The sequence below is a fragment of the Aquarana catesbeiana genome, linkage group LG13 (assembly GCF_042186555.1).
Source record: "Aquarana catesbeiana isolate 2022-GZ linkage group LG13, ASM4218655v1, whole genome shotgun sequence".
NCBI classification, from domain to species: Eukaryota; Metazoa; Chordata; class Amphibia; order Anura; family Ranidae; genus Aquarana; species Aquarana catesbeiana.
The window spans coordinates 31,860,818-31,887,429 of NC_133336.1; the positions used below are offsets into that span (position 1 = coordinate 31,860,818).

Sequence of the window (26,612 nt, forward strand, 5' to 3'; positions counted from 1 at the left end):
TCCCCAGATCAATTAGCTCCCAGTCTCTTTGCTGGATTTATGGGGAAGTCTCTTTGATGGACTGGGCCATCTCTTTGCTGTATGGGGATGTCTCTATGTTGGATATTTAACATAGGGGACTATTTACGCAGCCCTGGTGTTTGCTGAAATTGCTTTAAACTATAAAGAAAAAAGATTTTGAGAGTTTTCCTCTCTCTTTCTCAGGTCTGAAGCAATACCTGAGGAGGAAAGGAAAACCATTGACAGCTTGCCTTTTAAGTTTTAGGTTAGTACAATAAAAAGTTATCATTGCATACCACATTACTCTTGTATTTTGTAATCTTATTTATTTATACTCATCTTTTCCAGTGGTATGGTTTAGTGATAAAAATTATTAGTGCCCCCTAGTTTTGACTGTGGTATATTAGGTACCCCCCCATATATTGTTCCTAGAGTCACCAATGGTTATAACCCTCCCTTGCTCTAAAATGAAAAAAAAAAATTGCCTATAGTTCTACTGTATTGAATGCCATGTATCCAAACCAGTAGAAGTTTTGTTGAGGTCCTTGTAGATGTAAAGTCATAACCTTTTTATGTAGTCTTGGATAGTACAGGGAAAAGGGGTAGACTGTGTGCTGTGTGTCCCATTGGTGAGATTTCTGTTCACTTCCTGTCTTAGTAACACAACAGGAAGTGAGCGGGAATAAGGAACAAAATCTATTTACATAGATGATGGAAATGTTCATCCTTATTTGACCATTAACCCTGCCATCCTTCCTTCTTGTTAGGCTATTTTTTTGGGGGAAATAATAAAACCAGACTAATCTGGAAAGATCTAAGTACATATTAGTGCTGAGCGCTTTCTCTGCTGCAATAGTCATCACCCCCCTGACTGCACACACAAGCAGACCACCACTCCGCTAACATGTAAAATATCTGAGATTAATGCCTTTATCCCACACACCAGCCAAGATCTGACCTAAACTAACCAGATCAGAGAGGACAGAACACATAATATACATAGTAAAGATACGTTTATTAATAAGTTTATTATTGGTCCATCGGTGGGGGCGGGAGGGGGCTCCTGGAAGGCTGCGCTCAATTCTTCCAACGGATTTGCTGCAATCACACACAGAACAAATCACATGAATGACAATATAATAATATCGTACATACCAATCCAAAGACATAATCTAAAAGGCCAAATGTCTGCGTAACTATCACACCTATTTGAGTTTGGTGGACATCCAATTCCAAAATCATGGCCAATAAAATTAAGTTGGCCTTTTTGTAACTTTAGAATTTCCACACAAACTTTTGGAGGGTGTGTGGAAATTTGTCCCCATTTGAGGTAAGGCACTGATGTTGGATGGGATCCGGCTCACAATTGCCATTCTAGTTCATCGCAAAGATGTTCAGTAGGGTTGAGGTCAGAGCTCTGTGTAGACCAACAGTTCTTCCACGCCAAACTGGCCAATTCATGTCTTTATGGAAACTGGCTTTGTGTAAAGGGCCATAGTTATGCTGGAAGAGAAAAGAACCTTCCCCAAACTTACCACAAGGTGAGAAGAGCACAATTGCCTAAAAATGTCTTTGTATGTTGTAGTACTAACAGTACTGTACACAAGGGGTCTCCAAACTTTCTAAACAAAGGGCCAGTTTACTGTCCTTCAAAATGCAGGGAGGGGCAGACATTGGTATCAGTGGGAGGAACAGTACCCCATCATTGGTGCCAGTGGAAGAAATAGTGTCTCATCTTTGGGGTCAGTGGAAGAAATAGACAAAACAAATACTTGGGGGGCACACCCTAACAATGCATTATATTAAAGATGGTGCTGCTATAAGACCATACAAACAGAACAAATGATTATAGCGCACACATACAAAAATGAAATTTAAATCCTGCAAGGCTATTTAAAGCACCTGAATATATCAAGCAAATAAGCAAAAATATGGTGATTTGGTCACACCATATAGCGCTTAAGCCCACTACTGCATCAAAGTACCACATTTTCAGTGGGTCCTACACTATTCGTAGAATGAAAGATCCCACATCTCAACCATGGTAGAAATACACTCCTCTTTATGGGAGAACTAGAAGGACTCCTCCTGACCAGACCCCTTGGGATGGAGCACCCCATCCTCTCCCACCAGTACTTCTAATCAGTGTTCACCTGAGTTATAGGAGTCATCCTTTTAGTTTTCCCATAAAGAGGAGTGTATTTCTCCCATGCTTGAGAAGCAGGATCTTTCATTCTATGAATAGTGTAGGACCCACTGAAAATGGGGTACTTTGACGCAATAGTGGGCTTAAGCACTGTATGGCCATATGGTGTGACCAAATCTCCATATTTTTGCTTATTTGCTTAATATGTTCAGGTGCTTTAAATAGCCTTGCAGGATTTAGATGTCTTTTTTGTATGTGTGCGCTATAATCTTTTGTTCAGTGGAAGAAATAGTGCCCCATCGTTCTTGTCAGTGGAAGAAATAGTGCCCTATTGTTGGCGTCAGTGGAAGGACTAGTGCCCAATCGTTTGTGCCAGTGGAAGGAATAGTGCCCAATCATTGGTATTAGTGGGAGGAACAATGCCCCAAGGGCCAGATAGAGTCAAGCAAAGGGCCACATCTGGCCCCTGGGCCGCAGTTTGGAGACCACAGCTCTACACTGTTAACAACTAAACTCAATTATGGGGGGCCCACTAAGTCTGGCCATAGAGTGTATAACATATACCACCAAACCCATGATATTAGAGCTGGTCGATCCTGTTGTGTACTGTGTAATGCCCAGTACCAATAATGCAAATTGTTGTTTGGGGGACAGGAAGACAAGGTAGGGCCCCCCCCCTGCAAATATAGTTAGGCCCACCTTTGTGCTTGCAGCAAACTAGTATCAGCTTGCATAATTCTTTGTGTAGCTCTACTCACTGTGTTGCTGAGAATCATGTCGATTTTGTCCTCCTCTGGAGATCCACGATCCAACTTACAGCGATAAACCATCAATTGCTGGCGGTCCTTCAAGTCTTTGTATGTCTGCCAGGAAGAACCGAAGGGTCACCACATATCTCTGTCCACTGCTTGTATATCATCAACACTCCCAGAGAAGTGTGGGTGCCTATCCTGCATTACAGAGCACCATATCCTTACACCTACCTCCACCCCGGCCCAGGGCAAGAAATCCTTGCAGGGGAGGCTCGTTGGTGACACTAAACAAGTACCCCAAGACTGTGTGTAGACCACAATGGAGTACTGAGACAGAGGACAGATCTAACTAAGTGTTCTATATTCATTCTACAATGAGAAGAGGCTACTAATGGAGGTAGGATCACTTTATATAAAAATATAAATGGTCTATATCCACTTTAAGGACAAGGCCTTTTCTGTCACTTTGTTTTCACGTAAAAAATTTTTGCTAGATAATTACTTAGAACCCCCAAACACACACACACACACACATATATATATGTCCCTAGAGAATAAATAGATGATTGTTGCAATTTTTATGTCACACGGTATTAGCACAGCGGTTTTTTAAAGGCAATTTTTTGGGATAAAATATATTTTAATGAAAAAAAAAAATACACAACCCAATTTTTGTTAAAGTATAAAAGATGATGTTATGCCGAGTAAATAGATACCCAACATGTCACGCTTTAGAATTGCACACGCTCGTCGAATGGCGACAAAACTACGAGACTTAAAAATTACGTAGGCGACCCTTTAAACGCCTTTACAGATTACCTGTTTAGCGTTGCAGAGGAGGTCCAGTGCTAGAATTATTGCTCTCGCTCTAACGTTTGCAGCAATATCTATCTCACATGTGTGGTGGGAATGCTGATTACATATGTGTTCGCTTCTGCGTGCCAGCATGGAGGGATGGGGGTACTTGTAAAAATAAATAAGATAATTTTTTTTTTTTTTTTTTTACTGTCCCTTTAATTTTTTTTTCTTTTAGATCACTTTTATTCTTATTACAAGGATTGTAAACATCCCTTGTAATAGAAATAAGGGACCATATGTCCTTTTTATGAAGGGATTTGGGGGTCTAAAAGACTCCAAATCCCTCCTCTACCTTTGAAAGCAAAGGATCAAAAATAAATAAACAATATTGATCTTTTGCTATAAAAAAAAAAAAAAAAAATTGTTTACTTCCGCCCTAGACCGGAGACAATGTCACAACGTTGCTCCGGCCCTCCTAGATCATAGAGGTGATGAGAGACAATCTGGTCTCTGTTTTGCCGTGCAAACCATCACATTGTTTCCCGGGCTCGCTGGTAAGAATGGGAAGCCCAAGAAGCACTGGCAATTGGCTGGGGGGGGGCACCCCTCCTGGTGCTTCTACAAGCAATCCAGCGGCTGCTCAGCCACTCGGATCACTTTTATGAGAAGGAGTATCGCTGGCTGAAAAAAAAAAAAAGTACCTGGGTTATGGCTGATGGCTTCATTTATATATATATATCGGTTGTGAACTGGACATGTTTCTATATGCACAAAATATAAGTAATAATGAGAATAACAGCACATGTAGTTGTTGGTACAAGGATTGTCTAATTGCCCTAGGGCAGAGATATGCAATTAGCGGACCTCCAGCTGTTGCAGAACTACAAGTCCCATGAGGCATAGCAAGACTGACAGTCAGAAGCATGACACCCAGAGGCAGAGGCATGATGGGACTTGCAGTTTTACAACAGCTGGAGGTCCGCTAATTGGATATCCCTGCCCTAGGGGATCGGAAAGGAATGTTTCCATATTGGACCATGCTTTGTAAGGCCCCGTCCACACCTGGCGATTAGGAATCAGAAGCAGAATTGCGGAGATTCCATCCGCAATCCTAAATCGCCTGATGTGAATGGGGCTTTAGGGATTTTCCTTTCCTCTGGATCAACAGAGTTTAGGGATTTTCTAAGGATGCATCTCACTGCTTACAGTGCTCAGGTTCACACACCCCCTTCACCTTCCAATCCGCCAGCAAACTGGACCTTGAGCAGTATGCAATGGGAGCATGACATATTCCCATCCCTCAGATGGCAAATTGTCAGTGTGCCTGTCTGCCCCCTACTGGTTAATCTATAAAATTACATCTCTTGGTACCCCTGCTGGCACTATTTACTCACGTCGATCACAACGTCATGGCACTTGTACTTTGTCCCTAGTGATATTCTGGTTTCCACGTCCTCCACAAGCCGGATGTATTCCTGCAAGACCTGCACAGCAAGATAGGACAATAACAGAAATGTGACCTGCATAATGGAGACAGAACACAAGCACTTCAGCTGCTGGGAGGATTTCCACTATATGCTGCTCACCTGTACGGGGGCCCCATTCTTGTGTAAAATCTCCACTACCCGATGAAAACCAACCGGCGCTTTCTTCTTGGTGTAACCCAACCAGGTCTGAGGAAATAAGAGGGAACGCCATTAGAATTTAATCTAATCCTGGGATACCCGACGTACACATCCCAGGAGGCAAAAGGGCGCATAGTGCACATCATTCATCTAGGTGGGGGGCTTGGGATTTTTATTTTATTTTTTTTATACTATTAATGGCGGCGATCAGCGACTTATAGCAGGACTGCGTTAATACAATGGGTAATCGGACACTGACACTTTTTTAGGACCAGTGACACTAATACAGTATAAATACAGATAAAAACATGCACGGTCACTGTACTAATGGCTGGGAAGGGGCTAAACGGTCAAAAGGTTAACTGTGTGCCTAGCCAGTATTTTTGTGTACTATGGGCGCTGCTTTTACTAAGGGAAGTGATGGATTTTATTCCCACAAAATCCATCACTTTCCCCTTGTCAGAAAGGAGCTCTGCCTTGCTTACACAGACAGAGCTTCTCTCTGCGTCCGACGATCGGCAGGTGCTGACGGACATCTAATGCCCAGCACCCGCAGATTGGCCTCTACTGTGAGTAATCACAACAGAAGCGGACCGCCGGTGGCGCGCACCCCCCTAGGCGGAAGTGCAGAATCACACATACATACATTCATACCCATATATTATATGTTATATTGCAGCCATTTGCTAAAATCATTTCAGTTAATTTTTTTTCCCTCATTAATGTACACACAGCACCCCATATTGACAGAAAAACACAGAATTGACATTTTTGCAGATTTATTAAAAAAGAAAAACTGAAATATCACATGGTCCTAAGGCCCCTTTCACACTGGGGCTGTTTACAGGCGTTATTGCGCAAAAAATACCGCCTGCAAACCGCCCTTAAACAGCCTCCGCTGTTTGTTCAGTGTGAAAGCCCGAGGGCTTTCACACTGAAGCGGTGCGCTGGCAGGACGGTAAAAAAAGTCCTGCAAGCCGCTTCTTTGGAGCGTTGAAGGAGCGGTGTATTCCTTCACCGCTCCTGCCCATTGAAATCAATGGGACAGCGCGGCTATACCGCGGTAATACTGCTGTACGAGGGGTTTTAACCCTTTTTCGGCCGCCAGCGGGGGGTTAAAACCGCACCGCTAGCGGCAGAATACCGCGGTAAAACAGCGCTAAAAATAGCGCTGTTTTACCGCCGACGCCCCCTACCGCCCCAGTGTGAAAGGGGCCCAAGTATTCAGACCCTTTGCTGTGACACTCATATATTTAACTCAGGTGCTGTCCATTTCTTCTGATCATCCTTGAGATGGTTCTACGCCTTCATTTGAGTCCAGCTGTGTTTGATTATACTGATTGGACTTGATTAGGAAAGCCACACACCTGTCTATATAAGATCTTACAGCTCACAGTGCATGTCAGAGCAAAAGAGAAGCATGAGGTCAAAGGAACTGCCTGAAGAGCTCAGAGACAGAATTGTGGAAAGGCACAGATCTGGCCAAGGTTACAAAAACATTTCTGCTGCACTTAAGGTTCCTAAGAGCACAGTGGCCTCCATAATCCTTAAATGGAAGACGTTTGGGACGACCAGAACCCTTCCTAGAGCTGGCCGTCCGGCCAAACTGAGCTATCGGGGGAGAAGAGCCTTGGTGAGAGAGGTAAAGAAGAACCCAAAGATCGCTGTGGCTGAGCTCCAGAGATGCAGTCGGGAGATGGGAGAAAGTTGTAGAAAGTCAACCATCACTGCAGCCCTCCACCAGTCGGGGCTTTATGGCAGAGTGGCCCGACGGAAGCCTCTCCTCAGTGCAAGACACATGAAAGCCAGCATGGAGTTTGCTAAAAAAACACCTGAAGGACTCAAAGATGGTGAGAAATAAGATTCTCTGGTCCGATGAGACCAAGATAGAACTTTTTGGCCTTAATTCTAAGCGGTATGTGTGGAGAAAACCAGGCACTGCTAATCACCTGTCCAATACAGTCCCAACAGTGAAGCATGGTGGAGGCAGCATCATGCTGTGGGGGTGTTTTTCAGCTGCAGGGACAGGACGACTGGTTGCAATCGAGTGAAAGATGAATGCGGCCAAGTACAGGGATATCCTGGACGAAAATCTTCTCCAGAGTGCTCAGGACCTCAGACTGGGCCGAAGGTTTACCTTCCAACAAGACAAGGACCCTAAGCACACAGCTAAAATAACGAAGGAGTGGCTTCACAACAACTCCATGACTGTTCTTGAATGGCCCAGCCAGAGCCCTGACTTAAACCCAATTGAGCATCTCTGGAGAGACCTACAAATGGCTGTCCACCAACGTTTACCATCCAACCTGACAGAACTGGAGAGGATCTGCAAGGAGGAATGGCAGAGGATCCCCAAATCCAGGTGTGAAAAACTTGTTGCATCTTTCCCCAAAAAAATCATGGCTGCATTAGATCAAAAGGGAGCTTCTACTAAATACTGAGCAAAGGGTCTGAATACTTAGGACCATGTGATATTTCAGTTTTTCTTTTTTAATAAATCTGCAAAAATGTCAACAATTCTGTGTTTTTCTGTCAATATGGGGTGCTGTGTGTACATTAATGATACACACACACACACACACACACACACACACACACATATATATATATACACACACATACATACATACATACATACATATACACATATACACACACAATTCTGCACAGGAGCGCCGCCCTGTAGCAGTATATTTGTTATAAGGCGGTCCTTAAGTGGTTAAAAAAAATATATATATCAATATATATCAATGAAGTATTGTCCATATCTATCTTATCCCAATCAAGAACCCCCTTCCCCATGTTGCTGGGCGCATGACTTCACCTAATGCCATTCTATCCATGCCAGCCCATGTGCCAACACCACAAACTGGTCTTTCTTGCTGTGGAGGATTCCCTGCAGCCTACAAAGGACCAGGAAAATGCCAGTGGAAGCCCATGTCCCTCAGCTGAATGTCTGCTTGTTCCTAGCCTGGGCTGACCTCTTTCTGGATTCTTCATATATTTTTTTTCAACCTTCTATCAATCCCGTATGAAAAGTTAGTTCTGCAGGTGGCATTTTAGTATGATGAAGGCTGCAGAAAAAGAGGCATGCTGGGACTGGCACAGACCTTAGTGGTGAATAGCGCATCAATATCATGCCACGCTCGCAGCTTCGCACGTGCGGCCAGTGCCGTGAGAATGTACAGCTTCTCTGGGATCTGTAATAGAGTCATAAAAGCGTGTCAGCAAATTACTGAGCGCGTAGTACTTATATGTCCAAACAGACACACAAAGCCTCGTCTGTCACCTTAAAGGTCTTCCGGAGATTAGTAGGACTGCTGAAGGTTCCCTGTATGGAGAGAAATATATCTGATTAGTGAACCCTGAAGCCCCCCCTCCCCATACATCACACTGTACACCCTCCCCTGCCGCCTACCACGTCATCCGCCGCTGCTCACCTCGCTCTCTGTGTAGTGGTAGATACAGGAGTAGAACAGGGTGGTGACCAGCGGCATGAAGAGCAGAGAGGCTTTCCTGGGGTGCTTGCGGAAGATGTCCTGTCCTGAGGCCTCCAAGTGCTTATCATTGACCTGAAATCCACAGAAGGGACAGAGAGACGATAGAAACTTCCTGCTTAATACATTGCTCGGTGAGCATCGTAAAACTAGTACGAGAAAGAAGGTGATTTACACATGTTCATTAATTACAACCCCCACCGAGGAAATCAAGCACAGTACAGATAGGCCCAAGAGTATCCCTGCACCCTGCTAACAGCTTCTACAAAATGTCAGTCTGAGAAGGGAAAAAAGGCTGGCTGCTCTCCGGGAATGTTAAAACGCTGGCAACTTTATTCCCATTATGGACAAATAAGCAAAGAGTCCTCCTCTACTGACGCATTTCACCTAAAAACCTGGGCTGAAAGCTTATGTCCAAGTTTACTTTCACTTTAAATAGTTCGTTTTGGCCAAGCTCACTGGCCAAATCGGTGATCGCAACATCATCAGGCTCCGAGTTGACCAATCAGAGGAAGCTCTGTATTTATTGATAGAATGCAAAGCTGCCTGTGAATGGCCGAGTGCAGCTCAGCCCGACGCCGTTTTGTTCCAGGTGTTGGATAGGAAGGTCTCATCTCACACCCGAAACACAGTGCTGTATACTGTATGTAGCTGAGGCTACATACGGTTTATACAATGCACCCAGCGGGCAAATGTTAGTGACGGAAATACTGGCCCAAACAAAACTATTTAAAGTGAAAGAAATCCTGGTTATTAGATTCAAAGCTAAAAAGTTTAGGTATGTACATTTTTTACATAGTTATATTGGTCCAGCTTGGCCAATGTCAGTATAGCTGTGCCATACCGATGGGATCCCTGTGAAAGCTGGAAATCACTGTAGGCAACGCTACTGCAGTGATTACCGCTAGCTTCTGGGTCCTGTGCGAGTGGCTGTGCATACAGGTCACTCGCTCGGCATGGCCACTATTTTCTCAACGGAGGCAAAGCATTCTCTGACTGGACAAGGTGGGGGAAGGGGGTTGGTGACATCACGATAGCCACCATATCTGATCAGAGAACACTTCGGGTTAATTTAGAAAACATAAAGTGTCCTCTGAATGGTCCCTGTGCTGAGCAGGCAATGTCCTATGTTCAGTAAGCAGCAGGGCAGCCGCTCGGTGTGGGATTTATATGCCGGCGGTAATCACTGAAGTTGAGTCGGATGCCACAGGTATGGAACATACATAACTACACTGGTCCAAGCTGACCAATGTAATTGTGTAAAAACTGCCACACCTTCTATGGGTCACCTTTCAATCTTTCATGTTATGCTACGTGCATTGTAACTTTCTACACATTTTATCGCACACTGTGATATGTAGGTGTTGTGATATCTCTGAATATTTCTATACGAGGAATGGAATTTGTTTAGCTGCTATTTCGTACGTCTTTTTTTTTTAACAGTCTATTTTTATACTCAGTAAACCAAACCAAAAATCAAATACATTTAACGCGATTCAAAAAAACTTTAGCTTTACCCACAAATAAATCACTGCACATTTAAAAAACGTGGACGCTTATTTCTGCAGTATTATTTATAAAATCGCGCTGGCACGGGCAGTGCATCCATTAATAGCTGTAGACCGAGCTTTAAATCAGGCGGCTTGGTTCACAGGCACAGTGTACAGGGTTGATCCGAGTGGCTCTGTACCATGCGCTCGCTATGATGCCCAATCACAGTGATCAAAAAACATATACAATGTAGTGTTTACATTGGAAAGTCTTCCCTTTCCTTTTACATCACAGTCATTCATTAGTTCCAAACCACAGATCATGGATTTTCACACCTCTCCTCATTTATACTTCTGGTGCCCCAGCCTGTCTCGGTGTGTGGCCTGTATATTAACCCTTCACCTCCCTTATCCTGCACATTAACCCACTCATCTCCATCCTCCCACTGTATGTGCCCTGTACAGTAACCCCTTCACTGCCTCCTTCCTCTGTGTATGATCTCCAGGCACTCTATCTAGTGCAATACTACCAAGTTCCATTCTTTAACCCACTCAATATCAGAACATTTTTTCATTACCAAAAAAATGTGGAAAAAATAAATAAATAATGTCTACATTCCAAAACAGGGATAATTTCTGATTTTTTTTTTTGCACTGTCCTGGCATTTGTCACTTATTTCAAAACAGAAAGAAAGAGAAAGTTTTTTTTTTTTTTTTAAATTTTGATTTTTTCTTTGTATAGTAAACATAAAAAACAGTGGTTAAATAAATACCATCAAAGTGTTACATGACAGACTTCAGTCAGTCAAATGGTCACAGCATTGTAAACCGAAAAAAGGGGCCAATAATGAAGGGTTAATACAGGCCGCTACCTTTAAAAGGAGTTGTAAAGGCAGAAGGATTATCTTAATGCATTCTATGCATTAAGATAAAAAGCCTTCTGCGTGTAGCAGGCCCACCAGCACCCCCTATTACTTACCTGAGCCCCTTCTCTGCTCCAGCGATGTCCACGAGTCACTCAGCCGTCCGGGACTCTCCCCCCTGATTGGCTATGACACAGCAGCGGCGCCATAAACTCCAGTGGCTGTCAATCAAAATCAGTTAGCCAATGAGGGGAGAGAGGGGGCGGCGGGCCGAACGTCAGCTCCATGTCTAAATGGACAACACACGGAGCTGCAGCTCGGCTCGGGTGCCCCCATAGCAAGCTGCTTGCTGTGGAGGCACTCGACAGGAGGGAGGGGCCAGGAGCAGCGAAGTGGGACCCGAGAAGAGGAGGATCCAGGGCTGCTCTGGGCAAAACCACTGCAACAGGGCAGGTAGGTATAACATGTTTGTTATTTAAAAGAAAAAAAAAAAAAAAAAGGAGAGACTTTACAATCAATTTAAGTAGTTAATTGCAGGTCTACCATTATAGCGATAGTAAACTCAGCTATTATAAGTATCATAATTAATTAATTTTTGCATTACTATTTTTCCCTCTAGGTTGCTTTTACTTGTTTTGTGGCTTTACTTTAGTTTTCATTTATCCCGGCTGAAGCAGGTGCTATGTTATCTATTGTCTTCCTCCTCACAAGTGTATTTTCCTTCCCCCTTTCTTTCTGTCATGGTCGCAATCTTGCGCATACGCAATACGTACATGACAGTGAGACAATTAAACTTTAGGGATATTTACATTTTTTTGGGTTGTAATATGTTTTAGAGACAGTAGTATACAGGCACAAGTGCAAATATTGGATCTCCTTCCCTCAGAGTCCCGTGTTCAGCTCTGATGATGTTTACACCCCCCAAACCCCCCCCACCCCGCGTGACTCTACAAGTCACACAGGGTGTTCCAGGTGCAAATACACCTGTAGCCTTGTGGGACTGCAAAGCAAGTGATGACAGGGACACGGCCTCTGCATAAACTAACTGACGGTATATTGAGAATGCCGTAAATTAGGCCAAATCTGCGCATGCGCCGGTGACATCAATAACAGCTTTAATACTGGCCAATTATACCCCCTTTCTGCCCAGGCCAATTTTCAGCTCTCAGCGCTGTCACACTTTGAATGACAATTGCGTGGTCATACTACACTGTACCCAAATTAAATTTTTATGTTTTTTTTCACACAAATAGAGCTATCTTTTGATGGTATTTAGTCACCACTGGGTTGTTTTAATATTTTTTTAGCAAAAAACAAAAGAAGCCTGAAAATTTTGAAAATATAAGTTTTTCTTAGTTTCTGTCAGAACATTTTGTAAATAAGAAATGTTCCCCCTTCACTGGATGTGCACTGATGAGGAGGCACTAATATGCAGCACTGATAGGTGGCACTGATGGAAACTAATAGGCGCCACTTATGGGCAACGATAGGCAGTACTGATGAGCAGGTACCGATGGGCACAGTGCTGACTGGGGAATCCCTCCTGTTGAGCTATTGTCTGCTCCTGGCGGGGGAAGCCATCCCCACCAGGAGAAGGCAGTGATTATTGCTAGCAACTATAGCAGCCGCTGGCGATAATTGGATGTGAATCCAGCAGGCTGATTGTACCCAAGTTGATCGATCAACTTGGCACATTCAGCCTGCCCACACACAGTTTGAATCTTGGGCGGTTTTGGCTGAAGCTTGCTTCTATAACAGGCTGGCACTCCACATTGAACATGGTGATATAATTTGGTGAATAGATGGACACACACGGCAAAACATATACAGACACACAGCACTAAATGTGTTCCAAGTCTGAGTGGACCTATGACAGGTGCCCACACACGGCCCAGTAAACAATCCTGACCTCGATGATGATCTGTCTTTCCAGCAAGGTATAATGGTCCTGTACATGGGCTGCATCGTCCAGGGAGAAGGGTAGGCTAAGGAGGAACAACAGACACAGGTAAGTGTTCATCACTGAAACAACATACTCCTGCGCATCAGTGAACTGACTCCATGCTGCTCTATAACAATAAAAAAAAGTGTTCATCACTGTCACCATCTACTAAACAATCCCACAGGAACATCACAACCGCTACCCCATCTAATCACCATGATGTCTTAGACAAAGTGCGCTGGATTTAAACTCGCCCCATACAGACGGATCACTGGCACTAGGAATCGGAGAGCAGGTCATCAGTATATAGGAAGCGGCAAGATAATTTGTGTTTGCGGTTGTTGTTTATTTTAATATAATAAAATAAAAAAGTTTTAATTAAAATAATAAACATGTTATACTTACCTGCTCTATGCAAGGGTATTGCACAGAGCGGCCCTGAACCTCCTCTTCTTAGGTCCCCTACTGGCGCTCCCAGCCAGCCTCCCCCGCGCTGAGTGTCCCCATAGAAAGCCACTTTCTATGGGAGAACCCGTGAGGGCTCACTCCTGAGACAGCAGGGCTTGGCACCGCTCCCACCTCACTCTTCATAGGATTGATTGACAGGAGTGGAAGCCAATGGGGAGGGACAGAGCCGGGAGAGCCACTGCTCTCATGCACAGCGCTGGATTGAGATTGGACTCAGGTATTTAAATATAAGGAGGTAACTGGGGGATTCTCTGCAGCAGGTTTTTTTTTTTTTAACCTTGATGCATGAAAAAAAAAGGCTTTAGAACCACTTTAAAGGATCTTTTATTGCCTTTTTCTTAATAAAAGTGTATGAGATGGTGTTACCTCATGTGGATTTCTTTGTGGCATGGTGGAGAGTGGAAGAATATAAAAAAGGTACCAACTGGATCGTGGCAAAGGAAAACAGATAAGTGGAAGTTCCACTTTTGAGTGGAACTCTGCTTTAAAGTTATAAACCAGGGATAGGCAAGCTTGGCACTCCAGCTGGTGTGGAACTACAAGTCACATAAGGCATTGCAAGACTGAAAGCCACAGGCGTGACTCCCAAGGAGGGAAAAGCATGATGGGATTTGTAGTTTCACCACAGGCGAAGTTCCGAGGTTGTCTACCCGTTATACACATTTTATTTTGAGCACAAATAAATTTTTGGTAAAGTAGTGTTTAGTTGCATTATGTAATGGCGATAACAGAAATGTGCTGTATTGCTATTTTTAATCACATTTTGTTAGGGGTTTTTGCCATTTGTTAGAGCTGCGATATACTAGAATATAGTATACACAGACCGAAACAAAAATTCACTTTATTTTAATATTTCAGGTGGAGTCTGGTAGGCTGAGACACCCACTGGCTTCCTCTAGACAAGAAAAGGCCTTTACAAGGCATGTAATGGTGAGGGATGATTGAATTTAACCAAGCAACACACCAAACCATACAAGCAAATCTTGTACAAAGCCAGCCCCCCCCAAATTAAACAAAACTAGAAATTATTTTTATTGCAAAATAATAAAATTAAGATGTAAAACAGGTTCCAGCACAAAACCTTTTCCGGGACAGTGCTGGCATCCCCCAGGGGTGATCAATGAGACTCACCTGAGACATTTACTCTTTAGGAAGTCTCTGCGCTGCTCAGCATCCACGATGTTCAGGTGTTCACGATATCTACATAGCTGTGGAGAGACAACCTTCTCTGAGACTGGGAAGGAATATGGAGAAATGACACTGCCGCCAACCATTTATACTCACTGCTAGCTCTTCTGTCCACTCCAGATACCTGAAAAAAAAATAAAGAGGCCACTAGTAAGACAGCAATTAAATCAACAAAAAACGAATCTACATCTATCCAGGGAATTTTGGAGAAAGATCACCGATGGTCCAGGTAAAGTCTACTCATTACTATAAATGTGTAAACAGCCAAAGCCATTTAGGGGTCCAAGGGACCCCCTTCATCAGCGATTAACCACTTGACCTTCGGAAGATTTAACCCTCCTTCATGACCAGGCCATTCTCCGCGATACAGCACTGCATTACTTTAATTGACAATTTTAGCGCAGAGAGCAGCCATTTCACTTGTGTGATCCCGCACAATGGCAGATAAGGGGGTGCACAACATCCTACAGGGAACTGATACGTTTTTCAGTAGCCCCTGTTCTATCTCTCAAGTTTTGCACATCTTTTTTCAATAGGGAGAAGTCCATGCGCCAGATGCTATCTGGGTAGAAAGGGAGGCCTTGCAGTCTTGGATAGCCAGCATGATGTTAGCCAGTGTAGGCTCAGCATGGGGGGGAATCTAGGGCCTGGCAGTCCTCATTATCCGGGGGGGTGAAGCAGGCAGGGTAGCAAACAGAGCAGGGGTAGAGTCACTCACCAGAGCTGTAGGCTGTCTGAGAAAAGGAGGAGGACGGCTGCAGCGTGTCAGGCGGCTCTGCCTGAGGCTCGGCGCCATCTTGCTATCGAAAACGGGCGAGTTGTCCCGCCACAGATGTCGGCGCAGGTGGCCCGTATTTCACCATGGACGCCAGCCTGAAGTGTGCCCACGACTGTGGGGAAGAGTTTGGAACCGGTCCGGAGGAGAAGGGACCCAGGATCACTGTAGGATGCTGTTCATGAGCCTGAGCGGTGTCTCTACATGTCCGCTCGCTCCACCATCAAGCCACGCCCCCCAGGTCTGCCTTGTTTACATAGGCAGAGCTCCGTTTGGTGTCTGACGATTGGCGGGTGCCAGTGGACATCCAGTGCCTGGCACCCGCAGATCAGCTTCTGCTGTGAGTAGGCAGAATGACGTCTCTCTCTCTCTCTCTCTCTATAATATATATATAATATATTATATAATTTTGCACAGGAGGGCCGCCCTGTAGCAGTAAATCTGCTATATGGCAGTCCTTAACTGGTTATAGTATATCTAACGTTAAAGAACTTTTTTACATTTTGGTTTGAAGTAGAGGAGGGCTAAAGCTGAACTCCAAGAATTTGGCCATTTTGTAAAATGTGCAGGCATACTATGAGTCAAGTCCAACGGAGGTGCATGCCACCTTCTGGACTTCTCTCTTTTATTTACATCTGACCATTTTATGGCGCTCCAGGATAGCCATCTCCACATTCTGCCTGCCCCTCCCCTTTGCCACCAACTCACAGAAACCTTTGTATTTTGTGAATGAGATTTTATTTGTATCCTGTCACTGGGCAGGAGGAGGGGAGGGCACAGAAGCTGCATACAACTCTGCAGCTGAAGGACCTAAGAACATAATGTCCAGCGTCAGAAATCCAGAAATGTAGCCATAGCTATCCTCCCAGAGCTTGATAAATCTGTCAGATGTAAATTAAAAAGAAAAGTCCAGGAGGTGGCATGCACCTTGTTGGACCTAACTCATAGTATGCCTGCACATTTTACAAAGTGGCGGAAGTTCAGTTGGAGTTCAGCTTTTAAACTGCTGCCAGTTTCTATTTGATGTATTTTTATATGGAAGGGGCCCCTGGGGCTCCAGCGAGGGGGTTGTATTGTCTTTCTCTGGACAGACAAATAACGCACCTACAGAACAAAATACAAAGTAGTTCCCAGGATGAACACCCACCAGAGGTTTGCAGCGTTATATACATTGACTGATAACACATGGTGATATTTATATTTCTGTTATTAGTCAGTAATTGTCGCCCATTCCCGCTACAAATTGTCACGTCAGGCCGGATGGCAAAAGACCACTAACACAACTTACCTGAAGAGCTCCATGAGCAACTGCTGGTCTTCAGTCTCCTTCAAGAAATGAATAAAATGTCTCAGGGCCTCTTGTCTCTCCTTCAGCTCCCGGAATAGAATCTCTGAGTGGAATAGACAATGACATCAGCAGGCAAATGGTGTCAGATAGCAGTACTTGTTGCAATATATGTTAGCAGTTTGGCCCACAGTCCCCCACAGTGATCGGGCTGCGTAGGCCGGAGATTCTAAGGCTGGGTAGGCCGGAGATTCTAAGGCTGGGTAGGCCGGAGATTCTAAGGCTGGGTAGGCCGGAGATTCTAAGGCTGGGTAGGCCAGAGATTCTAAGGCTGGGTAGGCCAGAGATTCTAAGGCTGGGTAGGCCAGAGATTCTAAGGCTGGGTAGGCCAGAGATTCTAAGGCTGGGTAAGCCAGAGATTCTAAGGCTGGGTAAGCCAGAGATTCTAAGGCTGGATGGGCCAGAGACTCTACGGCTGGGTAGGCCAAATATTCTAAGGCTGGGTATATCTGGGGTGCTCAGGCTGGTAATATATATAGGGTGTTCAATCCTGGTATATCTCAGGTGCTCAGGCTGGGTGTTATTTAGCAGCCAAAGATGACCATTTCTGTAACTGGGGGAAGAACAAAATAACAAGAGCTGAAACCCCAACAAGACCCCACAAAGACACTCAGAGCTCACATACTGCTCAATCACACCCAACCTGGGTCATTCTAAAGAGAAACTGACCACAGGATAGACAGGACACAAATTGTCAGGGGGCAACAACCTCTTTATGGTCACTTACCTGAATGTAACGTCTTTTTCATGAATATTAAAACCTGCAAATATGAGATGAAACATGACAGTGACCAACCAGGGAGGCAAAGTGAAGGGAAAAAACACAGAAAGAAAAAACAAGCCTCTCCACACATTGATGCCCCTGAAACATATTTAGCAGATTTAAACTGAAAGTATACAAGGTAATACAATGATTCAAGCTGGAAGTTCAGAGGGTCCTTAACCTCCATTTCCCCCATTAAACCTCATCTCCTTGAACACTTCCAATAATATCCGATTGGCCATATATTACTTTAGCCACACCCACTTCATAAGCCAAGCTATGCCTCCTACAAAGCACCTGTCATTTACGTACAGCTGTGATGACATTCCCATCATGAAGTCGGATGGCTTCATCTAGAAGTTTCAGCTTGTCCTTCAGAGAGCGGAACCTCTCCAGGGAGCAGACCTGTCCACAAAACAAACACACACTATTTTAGGAAGATCTGGAATTAGGGACCACTGAAAATGAGCTGCTTTCATTTGGGGATGGAGGAAGCAGAAACGTGACATTGTGCTCCAACAAAAAATTACAGGCAAGGAAGTGAGCTGTGTGCAGGATAATATCCCCCCGCCCCCCCCCCTCATTGTCACATATCCATACAGCAAAAATTACTGGATCAAGAAGGAAGGCAAGTATCCAGGTGGGAAGCACATTGTTGCAGTGCAAGGTTCTCCAATTGGCTGTTGAGCAGCCTGATTGATCTTATAGTGAGTCCAGTGGCCGACTGAAGGAACACACACAGCAAGCTGACAACCCTGCGGCTAATTTGCTTATAAAAAGCTGCATGCAGTAAGACATGATGTCAAACATCCTAAAAAAAAATGATTTGGGGTTTACATAAAATGCAAAGCATAACCCCAGCCATAAGTTTGTCTAGTTCTGGACAGGGTGGTGAAGGGTTAGAATCCCTATCAGGTTTGTGACCGCCTTGGGGAGATGGCTACCTGTGTGTTCTTCCCGAGTGGGAACACAGACATTTCTGTAGTAAGCTCTAATATACATTAATGGGCCTTTACATCTGAGTCAGACATGTATGGACACATGATGCTGGCCCTGCGAGGAGAACCATTCAGATCACATAGCGTACCTTGCCTTTGCTCATCCTCCGAACTGAATCCTCAATGCTCCACTCCCCGCTATAATCCTGGAAAATATACCACAACGTTAATGTTCGCCCTATAAAAGTGTCTCCCTTCCCAGAGGCCTCTACTGCCACCTGTCCTACCCACTGGGTGTCCACTGCCTCCCCCTTACCCCACAGGGTCTCCACTGCTTCCCCCCTACCGCACAGGGTCTCCACTGCCTCCCTCCTACCCCACAGGGTCTCCACTGCCTCCCCCCTTCCCCACAGGGTCTCCACTGCCTTCCACCCTACCCCACAGGGTCTCCACTGCCTTCCACCCTACCCCACAGGGTCTCCACTGCCTTCCACCCTACCCCACAGGGTCTCCACTGCCTTCCCCCCTACCCCACAGGGTCTCCACTGCCTTCCCCCCTACCCCACAGGGTCTCCACTGCCTTCCCCTTACCCCACAGGGTCTCCACTGCCTTCCCCTTACCCCACAGGGTCTCCACTGCCTTCCCCTTACCCCACAGGGTCTCCACTGCCTTCCCCTTCCCCTTACCCCACAGGGTCTCCACTGCTTCCTCCTTACCCCACAGGGCATCCACTGCTTCCTCCTTACCCCACAGGGCCTCCACTGCCTCCCCATTTCGAAAGGCCCTCATTGCCTCCTGCTACACATAGGCCCCCACTAACCCCCCCCCCCCCCCATAAACAGGCCTCTACTGCTTCCCCACTACCCAGAGACCTCCACTACTCACCACCCCACAGTACCTGGTATTCAGATCTGGGTTTCCGCAGCTCTGGGGCAAAATGTTTATTGTTTGTCTCTAGAAGAGCTGGAAGAGAAGAGCAGAGAGCATGACCAGATACTTGGCCTTGGCTAAACACCACGAGGAGGGCAAGAAAAAAAAAACAACAACTTACCATCAGACAGTGACTGGAAACTGCTCTGCCTGGATTTTCCTGCAATGAACAGAGGTGGCGGGTCACAATACATGAAAAATATTCTAGAAATCTACACAGAATGTACACTAAGAGGATGAGGAGCACAACACAACCTACACAAGAAGGAAACACAATAAATAGCACTCACCTTTAAAGAGGCTGCCAATGGAATAGGAGGACACTGGTTTGGGGAAGGCATAAGAGGATGTCTCTAACCGAGGCTTCTCAGCTCCTGGACTCTTTATGTCCCGCCCCCGGTTAATTGAGGAGGTCTCTTTAATAGACCATGATATACCTGACAGAGAGACAAACATGGAGCAAGTGGGAGAAACAACCTTTTACAACAGGACTTCCAAAATCCCCTTCCCCCATGTCCCCTGGGGGCTACCCCCTGGACACAGAGATGGAGGGGGCTACCCCCAGGACACAGAGATGGAGGGGGCTACCCCCAGGACACAGAGATGGAGGGGGCTACCCCCAGGACACAGAGATGGAGGGGGCTACCCCCAGGACTCAGAGATGGAGGGGGCTACCCCCAGGACTCAGAGATGGAGGGGGCTACCCCCAGGACTCAGAGATGGAGGGGGCTACCCCCAGGACTCAGAGATGGAGGGGGCTACCCCCAGGACTCAGAGATGGAGGGGGCTACCCCCAGGACTCAGAGATGGAGGGGGCTACCCCCAGGACTCAGAGATGGAGGGGGCTACCCCCAGGACTCAGAGATGGAGGGGGCTACCCCCTGGACACAGAGATGGAGGGGGCTACCCCCTGGACACAGAGATGGAGGGGGCTACCCCCTGGACACAGAGATGGAGGGGGCTACCCCCTGGACACAGAGATGAAGGGGGCTACCCCCTGGACACAGAGATGGAGGGGGCTACCCCCAGGACACAGAGATGGAGGGGGCTACCCTTCGAACACAGAGATGGAGGGGGCTACCCCCTGGACTCAGAGATGGAGGGGGCTACCCCCAGGACTCAGAGATGGAGGGGGCTACCCCCAGGACTCAGAGATGGAGGGGGCTACCCCCAGGACTCAGAGATGGAGGGGGCTACCCCCTGGACACAGAGATGGAGGGGGCTACCCCCTGGACACAGAGATGGAGGGGGCTACCCCCTGGACACAGAGATGGAGGGGGCTACCCCCTGGACACAGAGATGGAGGGGGCTACCCCCAGGACACAGAGATGGAGGGGGCTACCCTTCGAACACAGAGATGGAGGGGGCTACCCCTTGGACACAGAGATGGAGGGGGCTACCCCTTGGACACAGAAACAGAAGTACTTCATACGTTTCAGTTGTATCACCTTCACAGATGGATACTCACTCCCCACCGGCTCTCCACTCCAGGTGACTCTCTCCCAGTCCTCATCATCTTCATCCACAAAAGCTTTCAGGCTGTTCACAGCGCGTTTCGATTCCTTCAGCTAGAAGAGGAAGCAGCGGTAAAGTGCGACCACGATCCAGTACAAGGGACACAACATACACAGGATTCTGGGTTCAGGAAGGACTGGAGAGAGTCTGAAGATGGGCTAGGGAGAAGGATGAGGCAGATGACAGGGAGTGGGGAAGGTGAGATATGAGATCAGTCTAAGGCGGCACATAACGGTCATTGTGGTTTTCCACTTTACCTGAGACAGTCCGTCCTCATCCGGGTCATCGAAGGTGAACGCTTTACACTTGGAGGTATTCCAGTAATCTTCATCCTCCTTTACCCTGGACATCTGAAGTGCAGAGAGAGCCACACGGGGAGATCAGAAGAGTCACCACCTGTATACAGAGAAAAGAACATCACAGCCAGAGACATAGAGTCCCCCCCCCCCCGGGGAACGGCCAGAGACATAGAGTCCCCCCCCCCCCCCCGGGAACGGCCAGAGACATAGAGTCCCCCCCCGGGGAACGGCCAGAGACATAGAGTCCCCCCCCCCCGGGGAACGGCCAGAGACATAGAGTCCCCCCCCCCCGGGGAACGGCCAGAGACATAGAGTCCCCCCCCCGGGGAACGGCCAGAGACATAGAGTCACCCCCCCCCCCAGGAATGGCCAGAGACATAGAGTCAGCCCCCCCCCCGGGGGACGGCCAGAGACATAGAGTCAGCCCCCCCCAGGGAACGGTCAGAGACATAGAGTCACCCCCCCCCCCGGGGACCGGTCAGAGACATAGAGTCACCCCCCCCGGGGAACGGCCAGAGACATAGAGTCAGCCCCCCCCCCCCCGGGGACCGGTAAGAGACATAGAGTCACCCCCCCGGGGAACGGCCAGAGACATAGAGTCAGCCCCCCCCCCCCCCCGGGACCGGTCAGAGACATAGAGTCACCCCCCCGGGGAACGGCCGGAGACATAGAGTCACCCCCCCTCCCCGGGGAACGGGCAGAGACATAGAGTCACCCCCCCTCCCCGGGGAACGGGCAGAGACATAGAGTCACCCCCCCCCCCAGGAATGGCCAGAGACATAGAGTGCCCCCCCCGGGAACGGCCAGAGACATAGAGTCCCCCCCCCCCCCCCCCGGGGAACGGCCAGAGACATAGAGTCCCCCCCCCGGGGAACGGCCAGAGACATAGAGGCGACTCTTTGTACATCTTGCCGCATGTATGCGTTCCTTGATCATCCGATCGAGGGTGAATACTGCTGCGCAAAATGTAAGCACATTGTTTCCCTGGAAGCCCAGGTTCTGAATCTAGGGAAGCAACTGTCAGCACTGAGAAGTCCCTCCATACTAAAGGTGAGCCAGGAATGTACATGGCAGGTGCGGGCAGGGGCCAGCACAGAGGCGGGTGGAGACAAAGAGGTGCAGGCACTAGCACAGAGTAGATGAGTGACAGTCAGGAGGGGTAGAGGGGGAAGTGCCAGAGAGGCCGATCCAGGACTGGAGCATCCCAATAAGTACGCTCCATTGAGTGTCATTGGTGAAACCAGTCAGGGACCAGCACTGCTGGAGATGAGGGACTCTCCTAGCTGCCAGGGGAAGAACTCCTCCAGTGAGAGTGGGGGGAAAAGGACCTCCAAGGTAGTATTCTCAAGAATACTACCGGTACATCGAGCCAAACCAGAAAGGCAGAGGGAGATTATGGAAGTAAACAAGTGGCTGAAGAGCTGGTGTAGTAAGGAGGGGTTTGGGTTCCTGGAGGACTGGGCCGACTTCTCAGTCGGTAACCGGTACTATAGAAGGGACGGACTGCACCTAAATGAGGAGGGTGCAGATCTGCTGGGAATGAAGATGGCCAAAAAGTTAGAGGGGTTTTTAAACTAGGCGATGGGGGGGGAGGGTCCAGAGACAGTGATAGCCAGCGCGGATGATATTCCAGAGGGTAGTGTTGGGGGCATTAGTGGTAGGTTAACCAAAGCACAAAAACACAAGGTGAGTATAGTAGCAAGTCCTAGTTGCGATTTTGAAACGCCCAATACGAGGACAATATGCGACCGGTCTAAACTATGTGGCATGTTCCCCAATGCCAGGAGCATGGCAGACAAGATGGGTGAACTAGAGATACTGTTGTACGAGGAGGATTTGGATTTTGTGGGAATTTCAGAGACCTGGTTCAACAGCTCTCATGATTGGCTGGCAAACATTCAAGGGTATACCCTATACCGCAAGGATAGAAAGGGTAAAAAAGGGGGAGGGGTATGCCTATATATCAAGAATAATGTACAAGCGAATGTGAGAGATGACATCACTGAGGGAGCTAGAGAGGAGGTGGAATCCTTATGGGTAGAGCTCCAAAGGGATGAAGCTAAGGGGAAAATAATACTGGGAGTATGCTATAGGCCCCCTAACCTGAAGGAGGAAGTGGCGATGGATCTCCTATCACAAATTGGATTAGCAGCAAGGATGGGAAGTGTTATCATAATGGGGGAATTTAATTATCCAGACATAGACTGGGCGGAGGGAACCGCGCATTCATTTAAGGCTCGCCAGTTCCTTAATGTCTTGCAGGACAATTTTATGGGTCAGATGGTAGACGCACCAACTAGAAATAAAACATTACTGGATCTACTGATTACCAACAATACAGACCTGATCACAGATGTGGAAATACGGGGCAATTTAGGTAACAGCGATCACAGGTCAATTAGTTTCAGTATAAATCACACAACTAGGAAACATAAAGGGAATACAAAGACACTGAATTTCAAAAGAGCCAACTTCCCTAAACTACAAACCTTGCTAAAAGGCATAAATTGGGATAAAATATTAGGAACAAAGAATACAGAGGAGAGATGGGTTTGCTTTAAGAGCTTATTAAATAAGGGCATTAGCCAATGTATCCCATTGGGTAATAAATTTAAAAGAGCGAACAAAAATCCTGGATGGCTTAACTCCAATGTAAAAATGCATATAAAAGCAAAGGAGAAGGCCTTCAAAAAATACAAGGTTGAGGGATCATCCTCAGCATTCAGACTTTATAAAGAATGCAATAAGAAATGTAAGGGTGCAATTAGGACGGCTAAGATAGAACATGAAAGACACATAGCGGAGGAGAGCAAAAAAAATCCCAAGAAATTCTTTAAGTATGTAAACAGTAAAAAAGGGAGGACAGACCATATTGGCCCCATAAAGAATGAGGAAGGACATCTGGTTACAAAGGATGGGGAGATGGAAAAGGTATTGAATTTATTCTTCTCCTCAGTCTTCACGAGTGAATCGGGGGGCTTCAGTAACCAAAACTGCAGTGTTTATCCTCATGACACAACACAGGAAGCACCTCCATGGTTAACAGAGGATGGAATTAAAATTAGACTTGAGAAACTTAACATTAATAAATCACCGGGACCAGATGGCTTGCATCCGAGGGTACTTAGGGAACTCAGTCAGGTGATTGCCAGACCGTTGTTCCTAATTTTTACAGACAGTCTATTGACTGGAATGGTACCAGCTGATTGGAGAAAAGCCAATGTAGCACCAATATTTAAAAAGGGCCCAAAATACATCCCTGGGAATTACAGACCAGTTAGCCTAACATCAATAGTATGTAAAATCTTGGAGGGGATGATAAGGGACTATATACAAGATTTTAGTAATAAGAACGATATCATTAGCAGTAATCAGCATGGATTCATGAAGAATCGTTCTTGCCAAACCAATCTATTAACCTTCTATGAGGAGGTGAGTTGCCATCTAGATAAAGGAAGGCCCGTAGACGTGGTGTATCTGGATTTTGCAAAAGCATTTGACACAGTTCCCCATAAACGTTTACTGTACAAAATAGGGTCCGTTGGCATGGACCATAGGGTGAGTACCTGGATCGAAAACTGGCTACAAGGGCGTGTTCAGAGGGTGGTGATAAATGGGGAGTATTCAGAATGGTCGGGGTGGGTAGTGGGGTTCCCCAGGGTTCTGTGCTGGGACCAATCCTATTTAATTTGTTTATAAACGATCTGGAGGATGGGATAAACAGTTCAATCTCTGTATTTGCAGACAATACTAAGCTAATCAGGGCAATAATGTCTCCGCGGGATGTGGAAATCTTGCAAAAAGATCTGAACAAATCAATGGGGTGGGCGACTACATGGCAAATGAGGTTCAATGTAGAAAAATGTAAAATAATGCATTTGGGTGGCAAAAATATGAATGCAATCTATACACTGGGGGGAGAACCTCTGGGGGAATCTAGGATGGAAAAGGACCTGGGGGTCCTAGTAGATGATAGGCTCAGCAATGGCATGCAATGCCAAGCTGCTGCTAATAAGGGCAAACAGAATATTGGCATGCATTAAAAGGGGGATCAACGCAAGAGAGAAAACGATAATTCTCCCGCTCTACAAGACTCTGGTCCGGCCGCACCTGGAGTATGCTGTCCAGTTCTGGGCACCAGTCCTCAGGAAGGATGTACTGGAAATGGAGCGAGTACAAAGAAGGGCAACAAAGCTAATAAAGGGTCTGGAGGATATTAGTTATGAGGAAAGGTTGCGAGCACTGAACTTATTCTCTCTGGAGAAGAGACGCTTGAGAGGGGATATGATTTCAATTTACAAATACCGTACTGGTGACCCCACAATAGGGATAAAACTTTTTCGCAGAAGAGAGTTTAATAAGACTCGGGGCCACTCATTACAATTAGAAGAAAAGAGGTTTAACCTTAAACTACGTAGAGGGTTCTTTACTGTAAGAGCGGCAAGGATGTGGAATTCCCTTCCACAGGCGGTGGTCTCAGCGGGGAGCATTGATAGCTTCAAGAAACTATTAGATAATCACCTGAATGGCCGCAATATACAGGGATATACAATGTAATACTGACATATAATCACACACATGGGTTGGACTTGATGGACGTGTGTCTTTTTTCAACCTCACCTACTATGTAACTATGTAACTATGTAACCCCCCAGGGAACGATCAGAGACATAGAGTCAGCCCCCCCCCCGGGGAACGGCCAGAGACATAGAGTCAGCCCCCCCCCCCCCCCAGGGAACGGCCAGAGACATAGAGTCCCCCCCCCCCGGGGAACGGCCAGAGACGGAGTGTACCCCCCACCTCACAATAGTGAGAACAGAAGCCTATAATGTCAGCAGATTGGAAATGAATGTAGAATTCAGGAAGCAGTCAGCCAAATGTAGCAGCTTCATAAACTTCTCCTCACAGCTGTACTCCGGCCTGAGGGGACCCAGAGAGGGAGAGAGCAGAGTGACAGGACCCCCCATACCTCTCATCCAGGACCAGCCGACCTCTGTCCCGGGGCACGCTGGGAAATGTAGTCCACTCCGGTCTTCTCTTTTTCTGATGGGAACACCAGTGTTGTGCCGAGAATGGGCACTGCACCACAGGAAGAACTACAACTCCCAGCAACCCCCGCGCCTGACACTTCCTGACCAATCTCACTCCGCCCCTACCCCGCCCACACACACAGATCTGATACAATGTATCTCTAAAGATAGATTTTTGTATATTATACATATACATATTATTGGGGGGGGGTCTAATATATATATTCCATATACGGGGGGTTGGGGG

The 26,612-nt window shown here is 46.6% G+C and overlaps 1 protein-coding gene across 2 annotated transcripts; it reads right to left on the reverse strand.

The window, feature by feature from the left end:
- Nucleotides 1-996: 996 nt before the first annotated feature.
- On the reverse strand, nt 997-26,514 carry VIPAS39 (VPS33B interacting protein, apical-basolateral polarity regulator, spe-39 homolog). 2 transcript variants are annotated; one of them, XM_073609919.1, is made up of 20 exons: nt 26,305-26,514; nt 21,294-21,386; nt 20,990-21,089; nt 19,812-19,958; nt 19,643-19,681; nt 19,490-19,554; nt 18,740-18,796; nt 17,965-18,057; nt 17,617-17,650; nt 16,833-16,935; nt 14,866-14,893; nt 14,713-14,789; nt 13,081-13,156; nt 8,762-8,893; nt 8,611-8,652; nt 8,432-8,521; nt 5,283-5,369; nt 5,091-5,180; nt 2,905-3,009; nt 997-1,098 (listed from the first exon to the last, which is right to left on the reverse strand). In XM_073609919.1, the coding sequence occupies exons 2-20, from the start codon at nt 21,384-21,386 to the stop codon at nt 1,078-1,080; spliced, it is 1,479 nt and encodes a 492-aa protein (XP_073466020.1). In that variant the 5' UTR covers nt 26,305-26,514; the 3' UTR covers nt 997-1,077. The 2 variants fall into 2 exon arrangements, with proteins under 2 accessions (XP_073466020.1, XP_073466019.1); XM_073609918.1 differs by having other exon boundaries at nt 21,294-21,432; nt 26,305-26,508.
- Nucleotides 26,515-26,612: the final 98 nt, after the last annotated feature.